General features: G+C 36.0%; 1 protein-coding gene across 1 annotated transcript in view; it reads left to right on the forward strand.

The window, feature by feature from the left end:
• The window catches only part of PIEZO2 (piezo type mechanosensitive ion channel component 2), a 224439-nt gene that overhangs the window by 108951 nt on the left and 88300 nt on the right, over window positions 1-27188 (forward strand). The window contains exons 4-6 of the mRNA XM_063299098.1: window positions 7717-7759; window positions 17498-17660; window positions 26386-26593. Coding sequence (XP_063155168.1) covers window positions 7717-7759; window positions 17498-17660; window positions 26386-26593 — 414 coding nt within the window. The remainder of the gene's footprint in view (window positions 1-7716; window positions 7760-17497; window positions 17661-26385; window positions 26594-27188) is intronic.

Here is a 27188-nt window from a genome sequence, read left to right on the forward strand (position 1 = left end):
AAATATGCAATTTAATTCATTCTCACAACTATTATTGCATGAAGTTTAGCCTGCAGATTAAATTCAGATTAGAGTGCCATTTTTTTTTTGGTGAGATAAAAGTTTATTCCCTCTATGTTAAGAAAGAAATCTTTCTAATATAATAGTATTTGCTAACCTCCAAGGTGGCTTCTGCTGACATTGAAGCAATATTACTCTTCCTTGAAATTCCCTGTGGATTTCAAAGGAGATCTTTAAATATGATTTGCTTCCTTCCTCCTTGGATAGTGACATAGAAAGCTTCTATGATTTATTAAGGACACAAATCAAAACAGGAAGTCTAATAGCTTATAGTCACACTAATGTAAAACCTTCAATCACATTGTATTTAGTGAGAAAAAGGACAATCTATTTGAAGAAGAGAACATATATGGGGCAAGATAATGTAGAGATATTTTCTATTAACTTTCATCTAGAGAAATATGGAATTATAGCCCAAAGCAGAAAGAGAACAGCTAGTTGTGATATTTCAGGGATTATTATTATTATTAAATGGGCATTTCAAATTATTATTATTATTATTAAGTTATATTTAAAACTTAAATAAATTATTAAGTTATACTTAAAATACTAGTGAGTTCTCATCTTCTAGTGCCAGCTCACAATTGCACCAGCATACACTGTTTCTGGCTTCTTCTATAAAATACAAACATTAATATAGCAGTTCTACCCCACTGACTTGGATACATAATTATTTTAACTATTACTGGAATCTCTGCATTCCTTACAAAAACTTGGGCAAGGTATTCCTTGTTAAGCAAATTATAAGCCTTCAGAAAATATTTCCTCTTTAATATTCGACCTCTACCCACCCAGTGGGCATCAATACACTAAACTTAAAGAGCATCCATTAACAAATCTGAACTATGGGAGATGAAGTCTAATCCATTTAGAGTTGAGAAGACTGCTATAGAGGAACACTGTGATAGAGATTCCTTGACAATATTTTAAATCATATATAATACACATTATGGGAATGCAATTAATAGAGAAAATATGAGTAAAGCCATCAGCATTTCAGAAACTTACCATTTTTTGTAATAGGTATAACAAATTAAACATAATCTAAACAGTTTTAAAACTAACTAAAGGCTAATTAAGTCTTTACAAATTCCTGATGGTGTCAGCACTAGACCATTCGAGCATTCACACAATGACAGTCAGGAGCCTGGGATCCTTTAACTGTTTAATGAAGCGAAATGACTAGGACAGAGGTAAAGCTACGAATGGAGAATCCCTGCTAAAACATACATTTAAAACTTGTTTATTCGTTTAGTCGCTTCCGATTCCTTGTGACTTCATGGACCAGCCCACGCCAGAGCTTCCTGTCGGTCGTCAACACCCCCAGCTCCCCCAGGGACGAGTCCGTCACCTCTAGAATATCATCCATCCATCTTGCCCTTGGTCGGCCCCTCTTCCTTTTGCCTTCCACTCTCCCTAGCATCAGCATCTTCTCCAGGGTGTCCTGTCTTCTCATTATGTGGCCAAAGTATTTCAGTTTTGCCTTTAATATCATTCCCTCAAGTGAGCAGTCTGGCTTTATTTCCTGGAGGATGGACTGGTTGGATCTTCTTGCAGTCCAAGGCACTCTCAGAATTTTCCTCCAACACCACAGTTCAAAAGCATCGATCTTCCTTCGCTCAGCCTTCCTTATGGTCCAGCTCTCGCAGCCATATGTTACTACAGGGAACACCATTGCTTTAACTATGCGGGCCTTTGTTGTCAGTGTGATGTCTCTGCTCTTAACTATTTTATCGAGATTTGTCATTGCTCTTCTTCCAAGGATTAAGCGTCTTCTGATTTCCTGACTGCAGTCAGCATCTGCAGTAATCTTTGCGCCTAGGAATACAAAGTCTTTCACTGCTTCTACATTTTCTCCCTCTATTTGCCAGTTATCAATCAAGCTGGTTGCCATAATCTTGGTTTTTTTTGAGGTTTAGCTGCAAACCAGCTTTTGCACTTTCTTCTTTCACCTTCATCATAAGGCTCCTCAGTTCCTCTTCACTTTCAGCCATCAAAGTGGTATCATCTGCATATCTGAGATTGTTAATGTTTCTTCCAGAGATTTTAACTCCAGCCTTGGATTCCTCAAGGCCAGCTTGTCGCATGATGTGTTCTGCATACAAGTTGAATAGGTAGGGTGAGAGTATACAGCCCTGCCGTACTCCTTTCCCAATCTTAAACCAGTCTGTTGTTCCGTGGTCTGTTCTTACTGTTGCTACTTGGTCGTTATACAGATTCTTCAGGAGGCATACAAGATGACTTGGTATCCCCATACCACTAAGGACTTGCCACAATTTGTTATGGTCCACACAGTCAAAGGCTTTAGAATAGTCAATAAAACAGAAATAGATGTTTTTCTGAAACTCCCTGGCTTTTTCCATTATCCAGCGGATATTGGCAATTTGGTCTCTAGTTCCTCTGCCTTTTCTAAACCCAGCTTGTACATCTGGCAATTCTCGCTCCATGAACTGCTGAAGTCTACCTTGCAGGATCTTGAGCATTACCTTACTGGCATGTGAAATGAGTGCCACTGTTCGATAGTTTGAACATTCTTTAGTGTTTCCCTTTTTTGGTATGGGGATATAAGTTGATTTTTTCCAGTCTGATGGCCATTCTTGTGTTTTCCAAATTTGCTGGCATATAGCATGCATTACCTTGACAGCATCATCTTGCAAGATTTTGAACAGTTCAGCTGGGATGCCGTCGTCTCCTGTTGCCTTGTTATTAGCAATGCTTCTTAAGGCCCACTCAACCTCACTCTTCAGGATGTCTGGCTCTAGCTCACCGACCACACTGTCAAAGCTATCCCCGATATTGTTATCCTTCCTATACAGGTCTTCTGTATATTCTTGCCACCTTTTCTTGATCTCTTCTTCTTCTGTTAGGTCCTTGCCATCTTTGTTTTTGATCATACCCATTTTTGCCTGGAATTTACCTCCAATGTTTCTAATTTTCTGGAAGAGGTCTCTTGTCCTTCCTATTCTATTGTCTTCTTCCACTTCCGCGCATTGCTTGTTTAAAAATAATTCCTTATCTCTTCTGGCTAACCTCTGGAATTTTGCATTTAATTGGGCATATCTCCCCCTATCACTGTTGCCTTTTGCTTTCCTTCTTTCTTGGGCTACTTCTAGTGTCTCAGCAGACAGCCATTTTGCCTTCTTGGTTTTCTCTTTCTTTGGGATGTATTTTGTTGCCGCCTCCTGAACAATGCTGCCAACTTCTGTCCAGAGTTCTTCCGGGACCCTATCTACTAAGTCCAGTCCCTTAAATCTATTCTTCACCTCCACTGCATATTCCTTAGGAATATTAGTGAGCTCATATCTAGCTGATCTGTGGGTCTTCCCTAATCTCTTTAGTCTGATCCTAAATTGTGCAAGAAGAAGTTCGTGATCTGAACTACAGTCAGCTCCAGGCCTTGTTTTTACCGACTGTACAGATGTCCGCCACCTTTGGCTGCAAAGGATGTAATCAATCTGATTTCGGTGTTGTCCATCTGGTGAAGTCCATGTATAAAGCCGTCTCTTAGGTTGTTGGAAGAGAGTGTTTGTTATGCAGAGTGAATTGTCTTGGCAAAATTCTATCAGCCTGCGTCCTGCTTCGTTTTGTTCTCCCAGGCCATACTTACCTGTAATTCCAGGTGTCATTTGACTGCCCACCTTAGCATTCCAGTCTCCTGTGATGAAAATAACATCTCTTTTAGGCGTGTTGTCCAGTAGGTGCTGCAGATCCTCATAGAACTGCTCTACTTCAGCTTCTTCAGCATTTGTGGTTGGGGCGTATATTTGGATCACTGTGATGTTAGATGGCTTGCCCTGAATTCGAATTGAGATCATTCTGTCGTTTTTTGGGTTGTATCCAAGCACTGCTTTAGCCACTTTACTATTAATTATGAAGGCTACTCCATTTCTTCTGTGGTCCTCTTGTCCGCAGTAGTAGATCTGGTGGTCATTTGATGTGAAGTGGCCCATTCCAGTCCATTTCAGTTCACTGACGCCCAAAATGTCTATCTTTAATCTTGACATCTCACCAATAACCACATCCAATTTGCCCTGGCTCATAGATCTTACATTCCAGGTTCCGATGGTGTGTTGATCCTTAGAACATCGGATTCGCCGTTCACCACCAGCACCGTCGGCCGCTAGCCGTCCTTTCGGCTTTGAGCTAGCTGCGTCATCACGTCTGGGGCTAGTTGAGCTCATCCTCTGTTCCTCCCCAGTAGCATTTTGACCATCTTCCGACCTGGGGGTCTCATCTTCCGATGGTATACCGACATATCTCTGGTTGTACTGATCCATTTAGTTTTCACGGCAAGAATACTGAGGTGGGTTGCCATTACCTTCCCCAGGGATCGCATTTAGTCTGACCTCTCTGTCATGACCTTCCCGTCTTGGGTGGCCCTTCACGGTTTAGCTCATGGCATCATTGAGGTGCTCAAGCTCCAGCACCACGACAAGGTAACGATCCTTTGCTGAAGACATTTAAAACTACATTCCCTTGATTGCCTTCCTTTCCCATGAAAGTGTGTCACCTCCCTTCTCATCCAGGTGGTGTTGCTGGTATATCTTTACTGACTGGCCTTGATGTGAACCATCATAAATCTGAAGCCATAATAATGCAATTCACACTCCCACTTCACACCCCCTCCCATCCGGTGACGGAGAGTCTAACCCATTGATAAGGAAGTGATGGAAGATGCTCCGATAAGGGGTTCTGTGAACTGTTTGATCAGAGGAATCTGACAGATGGTCAGAATATGGGAATTAGGGCCTTGATAGATGAGTTTTTTTTATAGGACCAGAGCAAAATGCTCCATTCTTGAAGGTCTTAAATAGAAATGTTTGATTCTTCTTAGATTGGCAAAGGCTGATTTAGATTTTTTTTCTGGTGCTCTGTCTCTAAGTTTAAGGTTTATAACATAATATTATAATCATATTGTGAGCGTTCAGATTACAATGAAATGTGGTAATTGATAAATATGGAATTACTTTTTTTTTAAACTGTTTCTGTGATAATACGTACTGGCTTAAAACTGGAGCAACAGATTCATTCAGGAACTGAGTAACAAACAAACTTGGTTGTTGTTCTTAAGGATAACTAGTAAAACTAATTACTCTAAAACTTTTACTGCTTCATTTTATCCTTGTCAAAATATAACCACAAGTTAAAATTAAAAAGAGATACAGCAAACTTACTTAGTAGCTAAGCAAGTTCCTGTAATAAAACTTTAATCATAGGAATCAGTAATCTAGCAGTTGATGATATGCTGTTGTATGATGATTATAAAGAAGGTTTAAATCAATGGTTGTCCAAGTTTATAATTTAAATGTCCTTTAAAACCTACAAGAACTGGAACAGATGTGTTGATGAGAAAAGGCCTCAAAAGATTCAGTTCTTTACTCAGTGAAATAAATGTTTTTGGTTTAGAAATATTTTACAGAAGAGTTTCACTAATACGATTTTTCTTCCAGGACACACACACTGTTTACCTTGTTAGCAGTAAATTGAGTTATAATTGTCCTTTTGATTCTGCTGCTCCTATTGGGGAAAGATGAGGACAGCATTAAGACATGGTATCTGAATACATTTAAGGAATAAATGTCAAATTAATTAAGCAAATGATGAATATCGAAGCCAACTTGCAAGAGGACACCTTTTCTTGAGTTAAGACCTATTGAGAAACATGTTGAGAAACACTTACAGAAGAGATATGCATAGGGAAATAGCTGCCCTCAAAAAAAAAAGGTGTTCAAGAGTTAATATTAGTTAAAACAATAGAACATCTATATTACACTTAGTTTGGAAGAAAATAATGAAACTAATTTCTTAAATACATTTTAGGCTAACTTAAAGTACATTTTAAAATAGGATATCTTAAACAAAATGTCTTGAAAACGGTGTCTTCAGAGGATGCCTTAACATATTAATAACTGCAAACATTTAACTTACATAGAACTTTTAAACTTCCATATTTTGAATTCAAGGTTAGAATCAGATATCACATTAAGTTACATTGTACTTTATTTGATTTTGGCTTAGGATAATCTATGAATCCAGCTGATTGTGCATTAGTTAACTGTGGTTAAAGAAATAATATTTAGTGCTATGGATGAATCTAGTCAAAATTTTCCTATATTCTGGAAAAAAAATACTTTTCTTGTAATAGCCAAGTAAGTAAGTAAGTTAAGTAAGTAAGTAAGTAAAAAGATACTAAAAGGGGAGAGAGTGGGAGAAGAGACATAAGGGAAATAAACTTGAGCGAACAGATACTTCATGAAGAAAAAAATTAGGGTCCCTATTTTTGGACATTGGAATGTCTTTCTGTTTTTTATAGCCAAATGATATATTTTTTTCCCTTGAGAGGCTTGCCAATATAATGGAAGAAACTAAATTTGAACATATAGTTGGTTTTAGTATTAAACAAGAATGTTTTGAAATAACTTTAAAGTTACCTGAAATAAAGTTTTAAATTATACTGAGGCTTGCCTTTATTCCTTTATGTCTGGCTTCACCACTGTCAGATGCACCCTCTCCCCACATGTGTGCTGGATTTTAGGATCAATAGAGAGAGTCAAGCAGCTTTTGGATCTATACTAGAAATTCCTAGACTTTTAGTGAACAATTTTGAAACTAGACGTGAACATGGATAGAACTAAAAAAATAAAAAGTAGTGTGGAACAAAAGAGCACATCTGGATTTGGGTGGCTTGCTATTATGACAACTAAAAATAACAAATATAAAATTTAAAAAGTATTCTGATCTCTATTTAGCTTTTTTAATAAGGTTGGCAAAGAAGATAAATTTAAATGGAGTAGTGTCCAGTTATTTTGTTATGGAGTTATAAACTGGCATCCTGAAAATGTATTTCCAGCAGTTGCTGAAAGAACCTATTCATACTGCCCCAATGCTATAGGTGTTCTTACTGTGGCTGTCCTTCCTGTGCTCCAGTAGTGGTATAGCAAATCCCTGTTGTGACTCACTTCTGTGCAACCACTGATACTGGTTAAATTGGTTGAATATTGGTATGAATGGGTCATTGCATTGTTCTATCATAGCACCTGTGCATGGTCCTCCTGGCTGTCTCATTGCTTAGCAATATAAGAAAGATCAACATAGTAGGATTTCTGTGCTGTGAAAATAATGTGTCAATTTAAGTAGCAGCTGACACTTATAGGTTGCCAATTGTATGGAAAAATGAAAACAATCTTTTTTTATTTATATGTATTGTGAATTTTACATAAAGTTAAAGACAAATCTAAATAAAAAGAAAGGAAAGAAAGGAAAAAGATAGAAAGAAAAAGGTGCAAGAAGAGAAAAAAAAGAAACTAAAGTTATGAAATATGACTTCTGCCCTTGTCTTCAACAGATAATTACAGTCTTATAATCTATCCTCCCTCTTAGTTGTTATGCAAATTCCTTCAGCCCCTCACTTAGTCCACATTTTAAAAAATCTTTGAACCCATAAATCATCATATTTTTTTCTTCTTTCAGCAAAAAGTCCATATAAAGTTTCCAGTTTTTCAGGAAAGTTTTTGTTAGTTTTCCTCTGACCAAACAGGTCAGCTTTACCATCTCAGGAAATTCTGACATTTTCACAATCTGTTCCTCCACTGTGAGAATTTCATTGTTCTTCCATTGTTGAGCATACAACTTAATGTGCCTTTTTTTTCCCTGCAGGTTTGACATGGGAAAAAGCACTAAGGCAGATTGGATTTGAAAGGTGAGCACTGTGTGTTTATGTCTTCCTAAGGAGGAAACTGAATGTCGAAACTCAGGTTGATTTTTAATGCCATGTTATATATTTCACTATTTAAATAATATTGATATGTAAGTTTAATAAATTTAAATTTTAAAAAATGACATAGCTCAACAGTTTCAAGGCAGGAGGGAAGAAAGAACAAATAACAAAAACAATGGAGAATCTATGTTACTTCTAAATGGTTTCAGGTAACTTCCGAAGAATATGTTCTTCAACAAGGGAGCCTATGGGAGCTCAAAAAAGTCAAGATAGTGTATACAGCTGCATGATTGAAGTACCATCTCTTTTTAACATGTGCCATCTGCAGCTGCTCCTTGAATATGTATAAAATTATTTTTAAAAATATGTTGGAAGTGATTAGAACAAGAGTTTTATCCAAAGCTTGAAATATGGAGGAAAAGCATTAGGAGAGCTATATCTTAAATATAATCCAAAAGTTTAGGCTCCTATCTTTAATATTTCATATAGCCTTCTCAAAATATAAGTTAACGGTTAAATTTGGACATCATGTTAAACCATGATGTAACACTATGGAAGCATGGCTGTCCTCATACTAGAACAATATATTCCTCATCCCTTGTTCCTCTCCTATACCAGCATGAACAGAAGGTAAAACTTGAAAATATTGTTATGCTAATTATTATTGCTAATGCTAATTATTATTCACATTACATTAAAAGCAATACCTTGAATTCTTCCCAGAAAGCTCTATAATACTAGGACAGACATAGGAATAATAGTGTAATGTAAAGGATGCAATTGTGTAAACCAGGTATTGAAAACATCTCCAAGGGTAAATCAAGAAACTATGAATAGTAGAAATTATTTTCTTACAATCCTAGAGGAGTGATTATAGTTTATCGTTATTTAATTGGTTACCAGTATCTCTAACTTAAGAAATATCCATAGCCTAAAAATAAATGAGGTTAGAGACCAAATGCTGGATTTTTATATTATTAGTAAAACAAAAGGAAGTATTCTCGGAAGAATTTTAATAAAATAGAGCACTATTTTATGCAACTTCATTAGAAGTAAATCCCATTTGTTTAATGAGTCTTACTTGTAACTAAGCATGTAATTCCAGCTTTAATTTATCTTTAACTTCATTTTGAGCTCCTTAAGATTATTTTGATTTTCTTCAGCTACTTACATCTATCACTGAATGTCCCGATCCTATCATGCTATCATTTGATCAGTGATATTTACACATTTATGAGCTTCATTTAGATGACTCAACTATTTCTTTTCTTGATCGAATTATGATGAAAACAATTCTGTAAATACTGTAAAACTAGAGAGTGTTGCTAGGATTCGACCTTTAAGGGTCACGGCAAATTCAAAATACAAGGTTAAGACTAATATGGTCAAGAAAATGGCATGACAGAACAGAAATAGCTGAACACTAAATGTGTTGAAACTAGAGCTTTTTTTGCTTCAAAATGCAAGCAAAAGTCGAAAAGAATAAAACAAAGAAATTTTTAAAAAGAAGTAGGTAAACTCAAGTATGTGTTACCTTCTGATGTGGAATCTCTTTATATACAGTAGTGGGAAGTGTATTGATATACGGTAAGGATCATGTATATCAAAACAGTATATTTTGTAAAGGCTGAGGACTGCAAAAAAGTTGCTTACTGTAGGAATTACTTTCCATTTCAGCAGACTTGCATGCTAATCCGCCCTGCTTAAGGAGAGCCAGAATATACTAACTTGCAAATGAAAACTCATTCATATCCAGATTTCAATAATTCAGATCTTTTTGTGTATGTTTTACAAATTTGTATAAAAAATAATAGCAAAAGGGGAAAGGAATTTTATTATAAGCCTCTAAATTTGCTCTCAAAGTTGGTTGGTCCTCTGAGACTTTTACTTCTTGCTGTATTTGCTATTGCTACCCTCCACTGATGTTCCTGCTCCTATAAATAGCATTATTCCCTGTGTACTGACATATTTAATTTAATCTAATATGTATACTCTGCATTTCTTTTTCTACAAAGGAAGCCTTTGCAGCAAGGGCACCAAGGATTAATCTTTGCTAGTATATGTGTATTGATATCTGGAAATAGCTTGATAGAATGGGTTATGATATGAAAAGTTGTTCCTGAAATAACAAACATTGAAAAAAGTAATGTAACCGTAATGCCTTATGTAACATTAAGGTCTGAGTCAGCTTTGAAGATATTTCAGCCTGATTCATCAGAAGCTTATATAGTCTAAATCTTGAATTTATGAAGCACCCATGAATTACATGCGATTTATAATATATCAAGGGGAGAAGGGAATGTGATCCAGTAAATAGTGCCCACTGGCCATTTTATCCAGAAGAAACTGTACTTGACATTCAAGAAGTTTTTAATAAAGTCCCTCATCAAATTACCATGGCTGACTTTGTCTGAACTTGGAAGCCAAGCAAGTCAGACTTGGATGGGAGTCTACCAGGGAGTATCAGAGCTGTGGAATGCTAGATTGGACAGTCAAAACTTGTTCCAGAAAAAAATCATGACAAACTATTTCTGTATTGTTGCCAAGAAAACTGTGTGGACATGCTCATCAATTCACCAGGAGTTCCATCAAAGGAGATTTTGTTTATAAATCTCCATCTTAATAGAAATATTAATAGCATATATCAGTTCTTGAGTTACAATGGGAAGTGCGTGTGAGAGTTGGTTCTTGACTGATAAGTCTAGCAGCCTTTTCCAAAACAATCAATCCATCACAAAAGAGGCAAGCCTCTTTTCTTCTCCTTTACGTTAAAAAATGAATTTTTCTGAAACATCTGTGGTATCAATTAGTTTTGCATCTAATGTTACATTTATACATAATATACCCATTAATTATTTGTAGATTAAAAATGATTATCTCACCAGGACTCCAGAATGCCTATTTGTTGAAAGCATATTATATCCATCTAAATTAAAATACTTATGGCTGAAACATAATATAATATTGGGATTAGCTGCTCTTGCATAGCAAGTTAAGCAAATGGAGATCACCAGGAGCACATGGTATCATATGAGTAATAAAAGAATCTTTTCCTATTTTGATGACTTCAACAGGTCTTCACGTTTAAGTTTGTTGAGTCCCATAGCGTATGCAATGTACATTTGAATTCAACTTTTCCTTGTTTAAAGCTGACTTTGTAATATGCTGGAAAGTTTATATCCAGATGAGTCATGAGACTTTACTATTGCTGTACAATTGCTGTACAATTGCTGTACAATTATAGCATAATTAAAAAGGATCTGTGAAGCAGCTATTGAGACAGAATGTATTCAGAAGCAACCAGAAATAATTTTTGCATGGGAAAATGTGTATAGCAAGTGGGATTATAGGAATATAAACAGGAAGTTCATCAAAGCCTCTATAAAACATGTTTCAGGAGAAAAAAAGAACTAGTTTCAGCAAAGCAGAATATGGTGCTCTGCTTACAAATACTTCCTCTTTCTGTACTTTCGCAAAATTTCTATGATTTTGGTACAACAAATGAATGAAGCACAGAAGAGATCAACATCATTAAAAGCAAGTATAGAATATTGTTGCACACAATATGCCTGTAAACCTGATGACTGAAGAGAAGCTCTCTGTTATGAATCCATGCAACTATATGTGTAAGAACAATCTATTTTCCCAGTTGCAACACATGTTAAGAAGTTTTGATTGAGAAACTAGATTCTCTCATCAAAGTGCAATGGATCTTTACCTTCTGCAAATGGATTGTTTCTTAATTGGCATTTGTAAAACCACTTTTTCCACTCTAGAAAGTGACAAGAAAATATAGCTACCTTTTCTTTTCCACATCATCATGCATCTGAATTGCAAGGAAGGTATCATGCCTTCTTATATCAGTGTTGGGCAAGGACAGCATCTATGTTTTTTACCCCTTACAGTTTAATTTCTTAGAATAAAGAAAACAGTTTAGAGTTTGCACTTAATATAAGAATTAAAACATAGGTATTTGTATTGTTATGATTTGGGATTGGGGAAATTTTTGTGCTCTGCTAAAGATGGTTAACTGTTTGTTTGTTGCAGTTTAAAAACCAGAAGTAAATAATTTAATCTTAGCTGAATGGTTTGTGGCATTCTACTTGTGAAGGGGTTTGTTTGTTTTTTATTAATATTATTTGATATTTTTACCATCTTATTCACTACCCAGAATCTCCAGATTGGGATGGAATTAAAAAACTAAAAACCTCAGTTAATTAATAAATCATAAGGAGACAACATAGCATAAACAATAAACAGTGATTACATATCTTAATATACTGGGATTACTACACAATATACCCAAGGCTTTCTGATAAAAAGATATACAAATGCTTGGGGCACCATTATTATTATACATGTGTGGTATAATATTCTGGCAGTAATTCATACTATAATTCATACTACATTTGTGCCTCAACACAATATACCCAAGGCTTCTGATAAAAAGATATATAAATGCTTGGGGCACCATTGTTATTATTATACATTGTAGTGTAATATTCTGGCAGTAATTCATAGTACATTTGTGTTTCAACAATACAACCTCAGTCGATTATCTCTGAACCTCATTCCCTTTACATTAATTGTATGCTGACAGATTCCTATACTGTATTTGTTTCCCTAGAAAAGATTGCTTACAGCATATCCATATTTAGGCTTAATTTCTCTAGAGTGTTGAGGTTTCTGTCAGATATTTGGGGGCCAGCAAAATAATCTAATGAATTTAAGACAGTCTTGTGAATTCCTATACAAACTGACCTTATTTGCACCTCTCTGGTGAATGTACAGATCAGAATTTATTTGACATACTTTGTAAGTGGTTTGATGCAATTCTTGGCTCAAAACAGTTTAAAAATGCCCTTAGTATACATTTAGAAAAATGCATTTTGTGCAAAAACAATGTATTAAATTACATTTTTTTGCAGATTAAAAATCCAGTTAGTCTAGAAACAGTGGAACTGGTTTATGATGGATTCAGCCATCTATGATTTTCTCTAAACCACTCTCTCCAAGCATTTTATTAATGAGAATGTTGGAAGAAATTAGACTGTGTGCCCAGTTGCTTCCTAATTCCAATCTAGCCCCAGCATCAAATAAGGTCTTATGGTTACTAAATGGCCAAGCTAAAAGGGTTCCATGTTTTCACTTACATTTTTCTGCCAAATGACAGAAATAGAGGATGGTAATGTCCTTTTTCTCTTATGTAGAAAAACTTCAAAAAAAATCTCTTGCAACAAGTATATGATAGTGTTCTGTAGATGTGTATTGTTATGAACTGCCACTCTCCTTTCCCACAACAGACGAATAGCAGTAACAATACAGTTGATCATGCCTGGTAGATCAAAGTGCTGCTGTGTGTAGATGATGCACTCCAGTACCTGAAGAGATGGTCCTTTATTGCTGTTTGATGTCCACAAAAGTAGGAGATCGAAGTCACCTGACTCCAGTACTTAGTGATTTGCTTTAAGAACTGCTGACCCAGTCTGCAATAGCAAATGCTGGTTGTGGCAGGATGGACTGTCATGAAATTGTAGGCACCCTTTAAGTGCTTTCCTTCCCTTTTAAGCCTAACACACCTAGGGCAGGGAGATGGTTAAAAGCCCTGGGTTTGGAACAGCTGGGTGTGGTGTTGGTGTGTAGGAGAAGCAGAGGACAGAAAGAAGCAAGGGTGAGAGCAGCAGTCAAGGCTTGTAGTAGAGAAGGAGCAAGTGAAACTTTGTCTACTTAAAGAAGAACTGGGTTCTAAAGATAGTAGTAGAATTGTTAGTAGTGTTTAATAGTTATAGTATTAGAAATAGTATAGTGATAGAATAGCCTAGTGATCTACATGTATTAGTTAGAATAGACATAGTTAAAGTAGTAATAGTGATAGACTTATTGGTTAGTTGGTTAATAGTGATAGACTTATAGGTTAGTTGGAAAGAATTGTATTAGTTGGTCACCTAGGTAGAAAAAAAACACTTTTATACTGTAATTAGTGGTTTTTTAAGTAAAAGAACCCCCCCAACATACAACGGGTGAAAAGAAGGTCTTCGTGTGCAGTGTCTCATTGGGAATGTCTTGGTGAGTCTGAGTAAACAACCCTTGGGTATCAAACGAACCTGTGACACTGGTAGTCTTACACAGTTTGCCCTGCAGGTGCAAATTCCTGTGCTTCTCCTTCCCTGTTGACAGCTTATGCATGAGAGAAAGCTGATAATTATATTTATAGATCAACTAACTGCACTCCTTTCATTATTCCTTCTTTCTTTTTTAAAAAAAAGACCTAAAAGATGAGATATCATAAAATGATTTTGCATCATACAAAAAATGTCCTGTTCTATATCGGTTCCAATATCTATTTAAACAATTCAAATCTCAACCATAACTTACCAACTCTAAAAATGTTTATAAATAACACACATCTTACCATACCTGAGTATAACAAGCAGACAGTTATTTACCCTATTTTATTTGATTGATGAAAAATATAAAATCTTGCCAAGTTTCAAAAAGGAATATGGTTTGAATTATCCTCTTTGAAAGTATAACAAATGGGTTATTTTTTTTCTGCTGCCTCTGTAATCCAAAATTTATTATGCCGCTCACCTGGGAATAAATTAACACCTCCAAGGTATCACAATTTTTGCCAGTATCAGCATTCTCTTTTCATGAACTGTGGATCTTACACAAATGCTTTCCAACAGGGTTCGTTTTCAATTCTGCATTTCTTTTTACTACTACAGCCATACTACTGACATATTAAAATTAAATAAGCACAGAACTATGCACACAGCTAGAGACGGTCCACTGAAAATAGGATTGATACTAAGTCTTCTTGGATCGTAGAGCAATCAGTGCTCAGCATGAGGTCAACATATTTTTTATTTCTGGGCAATGCACTGAACACGTAATTTGGCTTGTATAGAAAACAAATGAGGCATAAGAAATAGCATGGAGGGGAGTGTCTAGATTTATATTTGGCCCAAGTTTTGGTTTTCATTTGCAGCATTGACCCATAAATGTTGCATGCTTTATGTCAGTGATGAGCCTGCCAACTTTGGCATGTGCATTCAAGTTGTTAAATGGCAGCATTCTTCATAATGCTATTTGAAAAGCAAATATTTGGCAAATGTGTTGTTGATATGTTGGTGAACACTTTGCCAAACTGCTTTTTCTCCTGTACAATGTAACTGCCAGAAAAAATAAGACGTGTATTTGGTTTCCAAATACATATGTGATTATTAAGGCTTTACATATTCTTCAAGAGACTTGGAAATTTTATGTTTGCTAAAGTCTGTGTCAAATAGTTTTTAATCTTATGCATTTTATACTATACTGATATTTCTCTGCATTTTACTTCAGCTGATGAAACGTTCTATATTGGAATATCAGGAATATACTATATTTATTTACTAGGAAGAAGTAGTTTTCCCCTCCAGATAATTAACAAGGAATGTCGTGGGGAGAGTGGGTTATCTTATATTCCTTGAGAAGAATAAATTTAGTTGAAAACAAATGAATCAGAGAGATGACTGCAGACATATACTGGAAAGTGCAGATTAGACATTGAAAATTAGGATTTCATACAAACCATCAAGTGAAGCACAAATTACACACAATCAGTTGCTGGCATCAAAAGATCATAATACTGTAAAGCTCTGCTGGATCATGCCAAAAGCCCAGCAAGAGGCATTCAGGAAGCCTGGAAATACAGACCTATTGCATGTCCATAGCCTGATCGGTGATATTGAAGATATGCTAACTGTGACTCAAGAGGAAGGACAAGAAAACGAGTCTTCAGCCATACTTTTTTTGCAATACTTTTTATTAAAGATTTCAACATTAGTAAAAGATAATATAAACTAAAATCAGAAAGAAGAAAAGATAGAAAAAAGAGAATAGAAAGTGCAGAAAAGAAGAAGAAAATAATATTTACAGAAATTACTTCTACGCAAATATAAGCTTAATACATCTCCACCCCCTTTAAAATTAAATTACATAGATCACTTCTTCCCATATCCCAACCCTTATCCATCAAGAAATCCAAAACTAATTAACAGTTCTATCTAATGTTAGCAAAAAGTCTATAAAGGTTTTCCAGTATTTTGAAAAATTGCTTCTTATTTCATCCCTGATCAAACAAGTCAACTTTATATTCTTTTCTTTTGCACAGTATTCTAACATTCTTGATTCTTAATTTGGCATTAAGATGCTGTCATAGGAAATTATCTCCATCCAAGTCTTCTTTCTCCCACCTTAGTAATTTTTTAAGGCTTTAACAGCCTTCTTTGTAAATCCAGTAAAAGGTCATTGCCTAGGTAATTTTTCATTTCTTAGCTTAATAGTTGTGTTTCCTCTCATTGTTCCTCTCTGACTTATATTCCACAACTTCTATTTTGTTTTCCAAAGCTTGCATGTAGACTATGATTTGGTTTACCTCTTCATTCTGTCATCCTGTAGATTCCTCCAAGCTATTCTCCATCACATCTTTTATTTCTTCTTTAAGATCTCTTTTAAATGATACATTGACATAGGCAGATATTGATATTGATGCTGTTATTATAGCTGTGAGTTTCCTTCCCAATTCCTCAAAAATCCTTTGGAATATCTCAAATGTAATACCTTTATCTATCATTTCTGTAAGCTTCACTACTTTTCCTCAAATGCAAAAGTAAAATACAGGCTTTTCTCTTTTTCTTTTTCTTTTTCCTCTGGCATTTCATGTTTCTATAATCACTTGGTCTGTCTCAAATTTCCTTTGTTTCTTTGTTTTGGAAGATCCACCAATGATCTCTTCCTTGAAAGACTAAAAAATGTAGGTACCCACGAAGGTGGTATTTTATTTATTTAATTATTTCAAAAGCATTATGGCAAAAGTCATAGTATTTCAAATTTCACTGGTCCCTTAGTCCATTTAAAACTTTCTTAAATTAAATTCTTGTTAAGCTTTTTGCCATTTAATTCTTTAAATTGCTATATAACTATTCCTTTATTTTGGAATGAAGGATCACTCACCAGGTAGTTTTTTTCCCCAATCTGATGCTCAGAAGATCTCTGTTAGCTTTAAAATAATTATATTCAAAAGGTGTTTTAGAAGCTGAGGTTCAACAAACTCAGTGTCCATATAGGCTCAGCTGTGTATGAGCTTAATGTTCCCTCATCTCCTGGCACTCAAACTCACAAGTTGACCACTTTCTTGCTGTCTCCTTGTGAGAAGCAGCCATCCAGAGCACAGCTGGACAATCACTCATTCCCTTATCCAGAGAGACTCTGTTGGACTGGGCATACTGCTGGTCCGTCAGTCTTCACCACAGTGTTGTCTCCGCTCCTTCAGAGATGTCCTAGTCTACCATTCCCCCACCCGGAAGTCCAGTATTCAGCTATATCTGGGGTCTTTAATAAAAGAAATGTAATCCAAGATACAGCTGCAAAATACCTAGTGTTTTTTAAAAAGTGTTTCCTTCAGTTGTTGTCGAACTAGCTAGAAACCAGGAGACTGTGAATTCTAGTCCTGCCTTAGGCACGAAAGCTGGCTGGGTGACTTTGGGCTAGGTACTCTCTTTCAATCCAGCTCACCTCACAGGGTGGTTGTTGTGGGGAAAATAGGAGGAGGAAGGAGTATTAGGTATGTTCCCTGCCTTGAGTTATTTATAAAAAAAATAAAGTCAGGATAAAAAAATCTTTTAAAAAACTTAAATAAGAACTGACTTTTCTTTCTCTTCCAATTTCATACAGTGTCAAAGGAGCAGATGCTGGCAATGGGATCCGAATTTTTGTTCCTGATATTGTCATGATCATTGCTAGCCTGACCACATGGCTTGTGTGCAGAAACATTGTTCAAAAGCCAGTACAACAGAATGCAGGAGAGTACAATGCGCAGTTTGAAAATGAAGACATGGTATGTGTCTATACTTACTCTTTTAATTTTTAAATTATTTTTCCTAGTGTGCATGATGCTATGGATGGGCATTACAATGTACTTTTCCAGAGGAAGGGGAAATGCTTTATTATTAATTCTACACTGACTGAAGTATTGAAACTCCCAGTTGTGCACTTTCTCATAAGTCTGGGAATAAGTCTTGCTGCAAATGGCTTTCATTTTTTGCTACCTCTTTAGCATTTATCAAGGGAAATATCTTTAAAGAGAGGACATCCTATTATCCTTTTATTTAGAAATGTAAACCATAAAAGTCTGTTATACAGGAGTCACAGTTATGTTAAAAATCACAATGCAGGTAACATGATAATATTGTGCAAATGGTGTGATTATGTAATTTATGTCAGTTACATTATGACATCTGATGCAAGTATGTAAACCATATCATATGGGCTAGTTTGGTGTAGTGGTTAAGACACCAGGCTAGAAACCAGGAAACTGTGAGTTCTAGTCCCACCTTGGGTACAAAGCCAACAGGGTGACCGTGGGCCAGTCACACTCTCTCAGCCCCAGGAAGAAAGTAATGGCAAACCATTTCCAAAATCCTGCCAAGAAAACTTCAGGGACTTTTCCTGGCAGTCATCAGTCAGTCAAGTGCACCAATATATAGTACACCTAGGTATATATATATATATATATGTGCGTGCACATGTGCACACACACACACACAGATAGTCCTCTCCTAGCAACCACAGTTGGAACTGGCAACTCAGTTGCCAAGCACTATAGTCATGGTGGAAAATCATGACTACAACAGACTTACGATGTCATTTCCTATTCAGTCCTTAAGCGAGTCACCACGGTCAAGTGAAATACCACGTGATTTCATTCTCCATTAACTCTACTTGTTGTAAGCCAGTTGGGAAGCACACAACTGGCGATCATGTGACTGCAGGACACTGATTGTTGTAAATGCGAGGATTGCTCGCAAAGCTGGGTTTTTTTACACCATCATAACTTTGAATAGTCGCCAAATGAGGCAGTCAATAAGTGAGACTACCTGACTGCAGAATTTCCAAGTCTTCAGAATTTTCAGACAATCTGTTAACCTGATATTGGGCCTTATTATCTGTACATGTCAGTTACAAAAATACTGTTATACTTAGAATTACTAAGAAGAGTAATTTTGACGTTGTTGAGGCAATGACAGATCCTATGACATGTTGATCGCAGATCCCTTATACTTCAAACCATGATTTTAGGAGCTGATAAAATTGGACTGTAAATTATGCAATGTAGATTATCCACTGTCTAGTTCCTAGAAATTCATACTGAAGTTAAATATGTATTTACATAGAAATACAGGATTCAGTGGGATTGTTTCTATGAAGAAATGCATGGAAAAGCTATAAAAATGTTAAAATTTCCTATATATACATTCTGTTATACTCATGAACATCCAGAATTATTATAAATACCAATACTAGTAATCTGGCACAAATTCAGTTTAAAATGGTTTATTCTACTTATATTGTCAGAAATATATTAATGTTTCTTCAATTAAAAAATAAATCTGTATGAAAGTCACTTCACTATAATAATAATAATGTACAGAAACTATTATGTGCAATAATTGTACACCTGTGTTTCTCACATTTACACAGATTGGAAAGGTGCAGTAGGCAATGGTTCCTCAGTTATGTAAGCTATGTGTCTTGTTGTTCAGTCACATACTCTTTGCCATGGTATGTTGCTCTCAAGTTGTTTGATAGAGTATTCAGTAAGAATGTATATATTTTCAATCATAATGTTACCTGTATAACCACAAATAAAGCATAACTCCATCCAGAACAAAATTAGGTATATCTGACTTAGACTCTGAGGGAACAGAGAAATTTGTGGACAGAGAAGTCAGTCCAGGAATGAGCCATGGGTATGTTTTTAATTAGCATTGAATTATAATGTTTAAAAATTCTGCATGATCCTAGGCGCCTTTTCAATTCATTGCCTCTTTTAAATGATTGCACATTTATATCCAGCTCATCTGCAGTCTGTTTTTATTAGAACTTAGACAATCGAAAGCAGGTGAATTCTGCTGGAGATATGCCCAGATTTCAAGCTCTGTGAAGTACAACACGTTTCAAAAGGTGTAAAAAGTGAACAAAACAAGAGAGGTTTAACTGTACAGCTGCAAACAGAGAATTAAAGTGCAGGTGGCCATTTTTGTGTCAAATGAAGATGCATTATTAATTGTTGAGCTAGAATTGCTTACAATTTATGGATACGTTTCCCAAATTTATATCAATTGTGAAATAAATTAAACTACACCAACAAGATTTTGGAGCTTTCTCTAATCTTCCAAAGAACTTACCATAAGCATTTTAGCATCTTTCCTAATATCATTTGTGATACTTTTAGGAAGAAGCAATAGCTCAGGGGTGGAGAACATTATTTTCATGTGGAGAGCCTCAGATTCAGTCCCTAGGATTTCCACATTCCCTTTCTATCAGTCACAGAATAGACAGTGCTGAGCTGGATGGACCAGTGGTCCCACTCAGAATATTAAGGCAGCTTCTAATATTTCTGAGTGGTTTCTGAAACAAGATGATCGTAAAAGTTCTTTGGACTTTTCTTTCATCTTACGATTTTGTTCCATAATTTGTGTCTTTCTCAGGTTTATTCCTTACATGTGCTGCCTGAACAAAGTTGAGTTTCCTTTAGCACAAACTCTGGTCATAATGTAAATTACCTAGACTTCCTGTAAAGTCAAAGGCAGAGCTTATCCTTCTTTCCCTGGTGTGTTTATTTCCTTATCCTGTCAAGAGTTATTTCATGCCTCAGATTCTAAGACCTCCAATAAGAGGATAATAGGTGAGGAGCAAATTTCATGGCAAAGCACAGGCAGGGAGAAAATCTTTGATGCTTTTTTCAACGTGCTCATACTATACTTTAAAGTGCCTCACCCCTGCCATCCCTATTCCCACCAGGATGCAATTTGCCTAAGTGATAAAGTTAAATAGCAATAAAAAGAATCAAGTAACGTATGTACAGGGAATAAAGCTTTCATGCTTTCATCCGTTTGCTTCTGCTGTGTGTTACAGAGAAAATGATGAACATTATAGACAGTGTTCTTTCTGAGCACACAAACTATTCAATTATCTGACTAGTGCAGGTGTCTTAGAAGTTGTAAATATAGCCTTGTAGGAAAAACCCACTTATCAAGTCAAATGCTGAAATATTCCTATAATGGAATTTCCTTATTTTTAAAAAGCTTGTTAATAATTACAAAAGAGTGTTTTGTTTCAGTTTGCCCTTCAGAAGCTGTTCCACTAGGTAAGGATGTGAAACTGATAAATATTGCATTTTGGTTTGGCATTGATGTATGCCCTGCATCCTATGGTTGGCCTTAATTGATTTTGGGTTCTGAAATGAACATGCATTAAAGGCTGCTAATGCAGTACTGTTTGGGACTCTTCCTTCAGTTGTGATTTACAACACTGCTGCTAAATTTGGGAAGGCAGGTGGGAATCTGCAAGCAGAGCTGAATGTAAGTATAGTATAAAAGTGTGTTTAGGCTGTTTCAGAAACATCATATTCCCTTTCATTCCGTATTAACACAATGTGAAGGGAGGTGAAACACTGCAGCACTTGTTTCAGGCTCCTCTGGGAGATATTTGCAGAGACAAAGATCTTCTTTTGGGAAGAAGATGATAGTCATTTCTCTGTATTCATGCAATTCCCTTCTAATTCTGTAAAAAAAAAAACTGGCAGTTCTGAATGTGAAAAAAACTGCTGAACAATGAATGACATTATTTTCATTTAGTTAGTTATTTGCAACATTTGTAGACTGCTGAATCAGCATGGACTTTCAGCTATTTACAAGTATATACACAACATCCATAATCTAAAGGCAATGCAAATCTAACCTATCCTGGTGTTCTAATAAGCAACATTAACTGAAAAACATAAAATTAGCAACATTAACTGAAAAACATAAAATTAGCAACATTAACTGAAAAACATAAAATTAGCCTTTAAAAGTTCTGCTGAAGAACTCCATTATGGCTGCCTTCCTAAACATCAGCAGCCATCCATATCTCTGGGAGTAGCTTATTCCACAGGGAGAGACCATATACTGAAAAACAATGTGCTCTTGCTCAAAGCTCACATCGGAGGGGGGAAGACTCCCAACTTCCCAATCTGAGACATAAAGCTTAAATTCCTTGTTAATATGTAGCTGTATAACATACTGCTTTTCAAATATTTTCAGTTAAACTTCTAGATATATAAGGAATTCATGTAGCTACCCAGAGTTGGTAAAGTCTTGAAAAATGTCATCACAGCATATCATTGTGGTAATTGAATGTCAGTCATTGCTGCACTGTAGAATTCTATCCAGGAGTATAGTTAACTATTGTTTAATGTATTTATTTATTAGCTTTATATATCAGCTTTCTACAACAGTTCAAGGTGATTTACATAGCGTTTGTCCTAACAGTCAGGAACCACGCTGAGACGAAGAATAGGTCTCTAGTGTTTATTACTGCTACATTAGACAGAAAATTCTAACAAACTGAAGAAGTGTGGGAAAAACCCAGACAGATAAACCCCAAGAGTTAAGGCGGGCCTGATCTGTGTCTCTTTGAATGGCTGCTTAATTCCTCAGTACTACACATGCGTTTTTCCCCCTGGATAGAGGCCCCCTCCTGCTTGCCATCAGTACTCATGACAGCATTGTCTCCTCCATTGCTTTCCTCACAACAATCATTCTTTGAAAGAGGTTGGACAGAGAGACTGAGTGACCCAAAATCACCCAACAAACTCTCAAGGCTGAGGGTGCATTTGTACTGGCCCTAGTATAACACCACTGTCCTAACAGCCAGGAACCACGCTGAGACAAGGAACTGGTCTCTAATGTTTTATTGCTTGTACATAACAGGAATCCTAACAAACTGAAGAAGCGTGGGAAAAACCCAGACATATAAACCCCAAAGGTTAAGGCGGTCCCGATCTGTGTCTCTTTGAATGGCTGCCCAATTCCTCAGTGCTACGCATGCGCTTAACAGCCCCCTGCTCGCCATCCTTACTCATGACAACCACACTGGCTTTCATTTGGTGGGGGGAACATAAATATACTAAATTTTCACTGAAAGAACCCATCAGTCTGCATTTTACAGAGCTGTGTTTACAAGCTTTGTGCATTATTACTAAGTAGTTAGTAAGTTTATATAATGAATTAATTACCTTTAAGTAACATATGTTACACCTAAAACCTAAAGCAAATTATTATAGTTCAGGGCTAATTTTTAAAGATTCAGTGCACAGATTTCTCCTGGAAAGAAACTCATGTAGATTTTTCAAAGCAGATGATTTCTCTTGCATCCCACTTCCCCCATGTGGGGGAGATGGGTGGTGATAAAAATATGATAAATAAATAAATAAAAATGTTGTATATAAGCTTGCCAATATTGTGACTTTAATATAGTAAGTATGATATCATAGATATTGTTGTTTATATGGGTTTTATTAATTCAGAACAAAATTTGTAATACATTTAAGCAATAACAGCAATAACTTGGTTGACTTATTAAAATACACCATGATAACAACAAGACTCTCCTTCTTTTACAAGTTCCAATCATGAACAATTTGTAATACTTTGCATATTGCAAGAATGGATTTTGATGACCGGGGACCCTTTGTTGGTGTGTGTGTGTGTGTGTGTGTGTGTATGTATGTATGTGTATGTATATATATATATATATATATATATATATATATATATATATATATATATCACAGAGGAAATATTTAAAAGCTGGATGTTAATAAATCATACTTAAATGTGACTAATGGACATTCTGGCTCTAAATGTAGCAGTAGCAGTCACAGCTGCTGTGGTAGCAGTGATGCTTCCTGCCTGGACTTTATCTGAATTTGACAGTTTTAAGAAAGTGATGTTGAGTGATGGGCTTTCAGACTTGACCTAAATGAGCCTTAAAAAAAACTAATGCATTAAAGTTGCAATCTTAAAGCTATGGCAGTCCAAAACCCTTTTGGACTTCTGAGTAGATGTGGATGAAATTAGATAGTTATCACATGTTCCAGTTCTGCATTGTTATTATTCAGCAAATACTATGTCCCTTGAGATGTTTATATGATTGAGTAAACTTCCACAAAGATGTTTAACTATATAATAAGCATTTTTATGAGTCAAAACAAAACAAAACAAAACCTTTTCCATGACCCAAATTGCTCAGTGAGATTTCTTTTCAAATAGTCATTTCTTAAGGAGTACACAATGTCAGTATTTTTGAAACTTCCCTAACTTGTTTGTTATGTGTTATATGGCAGAACATTGAGAAACAGTTAGAAATCTTTCGGATCTTGTCAAGTACAAATATAGACAACTCTTCAAATAACCTGCTCAATATAATATTCTGTATCATAATGTGCAGTGAAAAAGAATTCAAACTCAGATGGTGAATTGTCAAATGTTGATCGTTACTATTTGTTTGAATGTATGACTTGGTGTAATAATGCATGTACATTCTTAGTCAGTGTTGGAATTAAGCACTTGCTGTAATAATGTTTCTTTCTTTTGCCCTCCTTTTTATTTGTATGGAGTTCAGGATAGCATGTGCTGTATAGTTGTTTACTTTACAAAGTCTGCCATTAAGGAGACCCTTAATTAAGGATTTGTTCTGTGATAGGGAAGCAACAAGTCAGGAGAATGTAAGAAGTTGTGGAAAATTAAAAATAGGAACCCATATTGAAAGGCAAAGAGTTCGCAGTCTGCTGCCATCCATGCTAGGGTCCTCATCCAGATTGTATTTCCTACCTCTGTTTTATTGAGTAAGAGAAAGGGCAAGCCTTAACTGCATGCCATGTATTAAATGTAATGTAGGATTCTTCTCTCAAAATCCCTGATTCAGGTATCTGGAACCAAAAATACATCTCCTATTGTAGTTTTGCACTAATGTTGCAAATTGTAACACAAAGGACTCATCCATGTGTCCTCCTTGACATGATACAAAGATGCCCCATTGTTTCTTGACGACTTCACAATGTATTCTCCATCTGAGGCAGGCTGTAGCTGGTCTGAAAGTAGTCTGTTCTGCAGCAAAAGACTTCCAATGCAGATATACTGGATCAGCAATGAACTGGGCTCCACTTGGCCCAGTAGATCGGCTGTGGGATCTCTCCCTCCCATTCAGCCAGTGGGCTCTGTAGATCCATGGCCGTTTGTGCTGTAGCTGCCAGAGAGACCAAACCACTCAGCTGTACAGCCTATTTTTATTTTTTCTGGTTCAGATTTGGATAATATTGTTCTGGTAGAATGTGGGTCTTCCAGGAGATCAATATACCCTTGAATATCCCAAATAAAGGCTCCACAAAAATCACATGGTATCCCTTCTCCCTGAACAAATGATGTTCATTGCTGCCTTACTCTTCTGAGAGCTAAAATTCATGGTGATGGTTTTTAGAAGTTCTATCTATAAGAATATTAAAAGGTCAATATTTCTTGGCTAGAACATTTTTTTAAATTATATGATTTTCAGACCCTGTCTGAGGATTAAAAGTCTGAAACTTGGGATGCCAAGGGTCCAATGCAACATGAAATATTGGTTGTCACTGCAAAGGGTTTTCAGAAAGCTCCAAGTGGTTCCTCTAGGGAAGCACCAAGGTTGGGAGGAACAGAGCTTCAGGGGCAGAGGGCAGACTGTGAGCTGTCAAAAAACAAAAAAGCAAATAAACTGGAAAATGTTACAGGTGACCTTCTAGAGCATAAGTTGGATGATGGATAAAGGACAAGGGATTGCCTGGAGTAATTTATCATTCCAAAATAAACAGGCGAAGTTCTGTTAAAAAGAGTATGTGTGTCTTTGTGTGCCTGTGTGCATGGGTGTGTTTCCCCTCTTTATGAGTGGAACAATAGCTTGGAAGGGAACAGTTTTGAAAGAGAAATGCTTCAGAAAGGAGAGAAGGGGAAAGGGAAACAAGCAGTTCCTTTTACATTTAACAAAGTGCTACAGAAGGGGTACATTTAGCACAGTGCTAAATGTATTGGTCCCAGTAGCACTAAAATCAACCACCTGCAAAAGATGTTGGGAAAGAGAATGCTAAAACTCAGAACCCCACCCTGCCATACTTTCAGGACAATGATTGTGCTTGGTGTTCCCACAGGTAGGTAATGCTGAGTAGGAGGAGAAAGAATAGCTTTGAGTGAGATGGGCAGTGACGAAATTTGAAATATAAATAAATAAATAAAATAAACCCATGTTCCATTCCACAGAGGCAGCAACAAGAAAAGATTATATGGACAGCACTTTTTATATTGATACACTTTGCTCCCATCTCTTGTGGGTGAGCAGTGTGGGTAAGCAATGGGGTAACAATAAAGAGGATTTTGTAGTGAAAGTTTGAGGTGATTAGGCAGAAGAGAATCTCCTGAATGGGAAACAAGATAAGTGTTTACAGTTACTAGAACAACAGACGAACAAATAACCAAGAATATGGAAATATATTATTACAAGGCAGAATTGGGAGACATATAGACAGTAACTGTTTAGACAACAGGTAGGAGAAGGAAAATCAAGAATAAACTGTTTATCCACAGAGAAAGAGGGAATAGTTGGAATTAATGTGGGAAATATTTGTCATTGGACTCATAATCAGTATTTTTTGGTGATTTGTATTAAGTAGATTCACCATATATTTTTTTGTAATTCTCTATTAATTGTAGAATGAAATTGAGAGAATAGAGGCAGAAGATGCATTAATATATGAAGATCTGGATGATGCAGAATGTGGAGAAGAAGAATATGAAGAAACCACAAAATTAAAAATACTGCGTAGAATTGCCTCAATAGCTTCCAAAGTGAAGGAGATTATTGGTAACCTTATCACCACAGCTGGGAAAGTTGTTGTTACAATTTTACTTGGTACAACAGGTGAGCTCTCTTCTTTGCCACGTTCCTCAAAATCGTATTGGTTAAAATTGTGATTGTCTTTAGTACATTTAGAACACTAGAATTGGCTCTTTCATAAATAAATATATAGCAACCTGATTTACATAAAATTTCACTGCTTTTGCATACAGTTATTATTCCCTAAAATGTGTTATGAAAACTAGCCCTCCTTAGGCATCCAGCCTACAAAAGGTAAGATGCACAAACAAGTAATTGTATTATCATAAGAACAGATTTATATAAGAATAGCTGTGTTAGACCTATCCAAATAATATTTTAGGCCAATATTTTTTTCACACTGCATCTAATATTCTGCCTTTGGATAGAGGCAGGTGCTATGCAATATGCTTTGCAATAGCGCCTTTCCATTTCTGTTCCCCAGCAACAGATAGATTATATTTGGGCTGGATTACTTAGAAATTCTATGCATTGTGTTATAACTGATCATGCAAATTATTCAAAAGAGTTCATTACTTGTAGATGAATAAATTTATTTCTGATCTGAGTTGTTTTTGAATGCGTACATATACAAATGTATCATGTCCAGTTACATATTTATGAATTACATTTAAAAAAA

This window comes from Candoia aspera, chromosome 3 (genome assembly GCF_035149785.1).
Source record: "Candoia aspera isolate rCanAsp1 chromosome 3, rCanAsp1.hap2, whole genome shotgun sequence".
NCBI lineage: Eukaryota > Metazoa > Chordata > Lepidosauria > Squamata > Boidae > Candoia > Candoia aspera.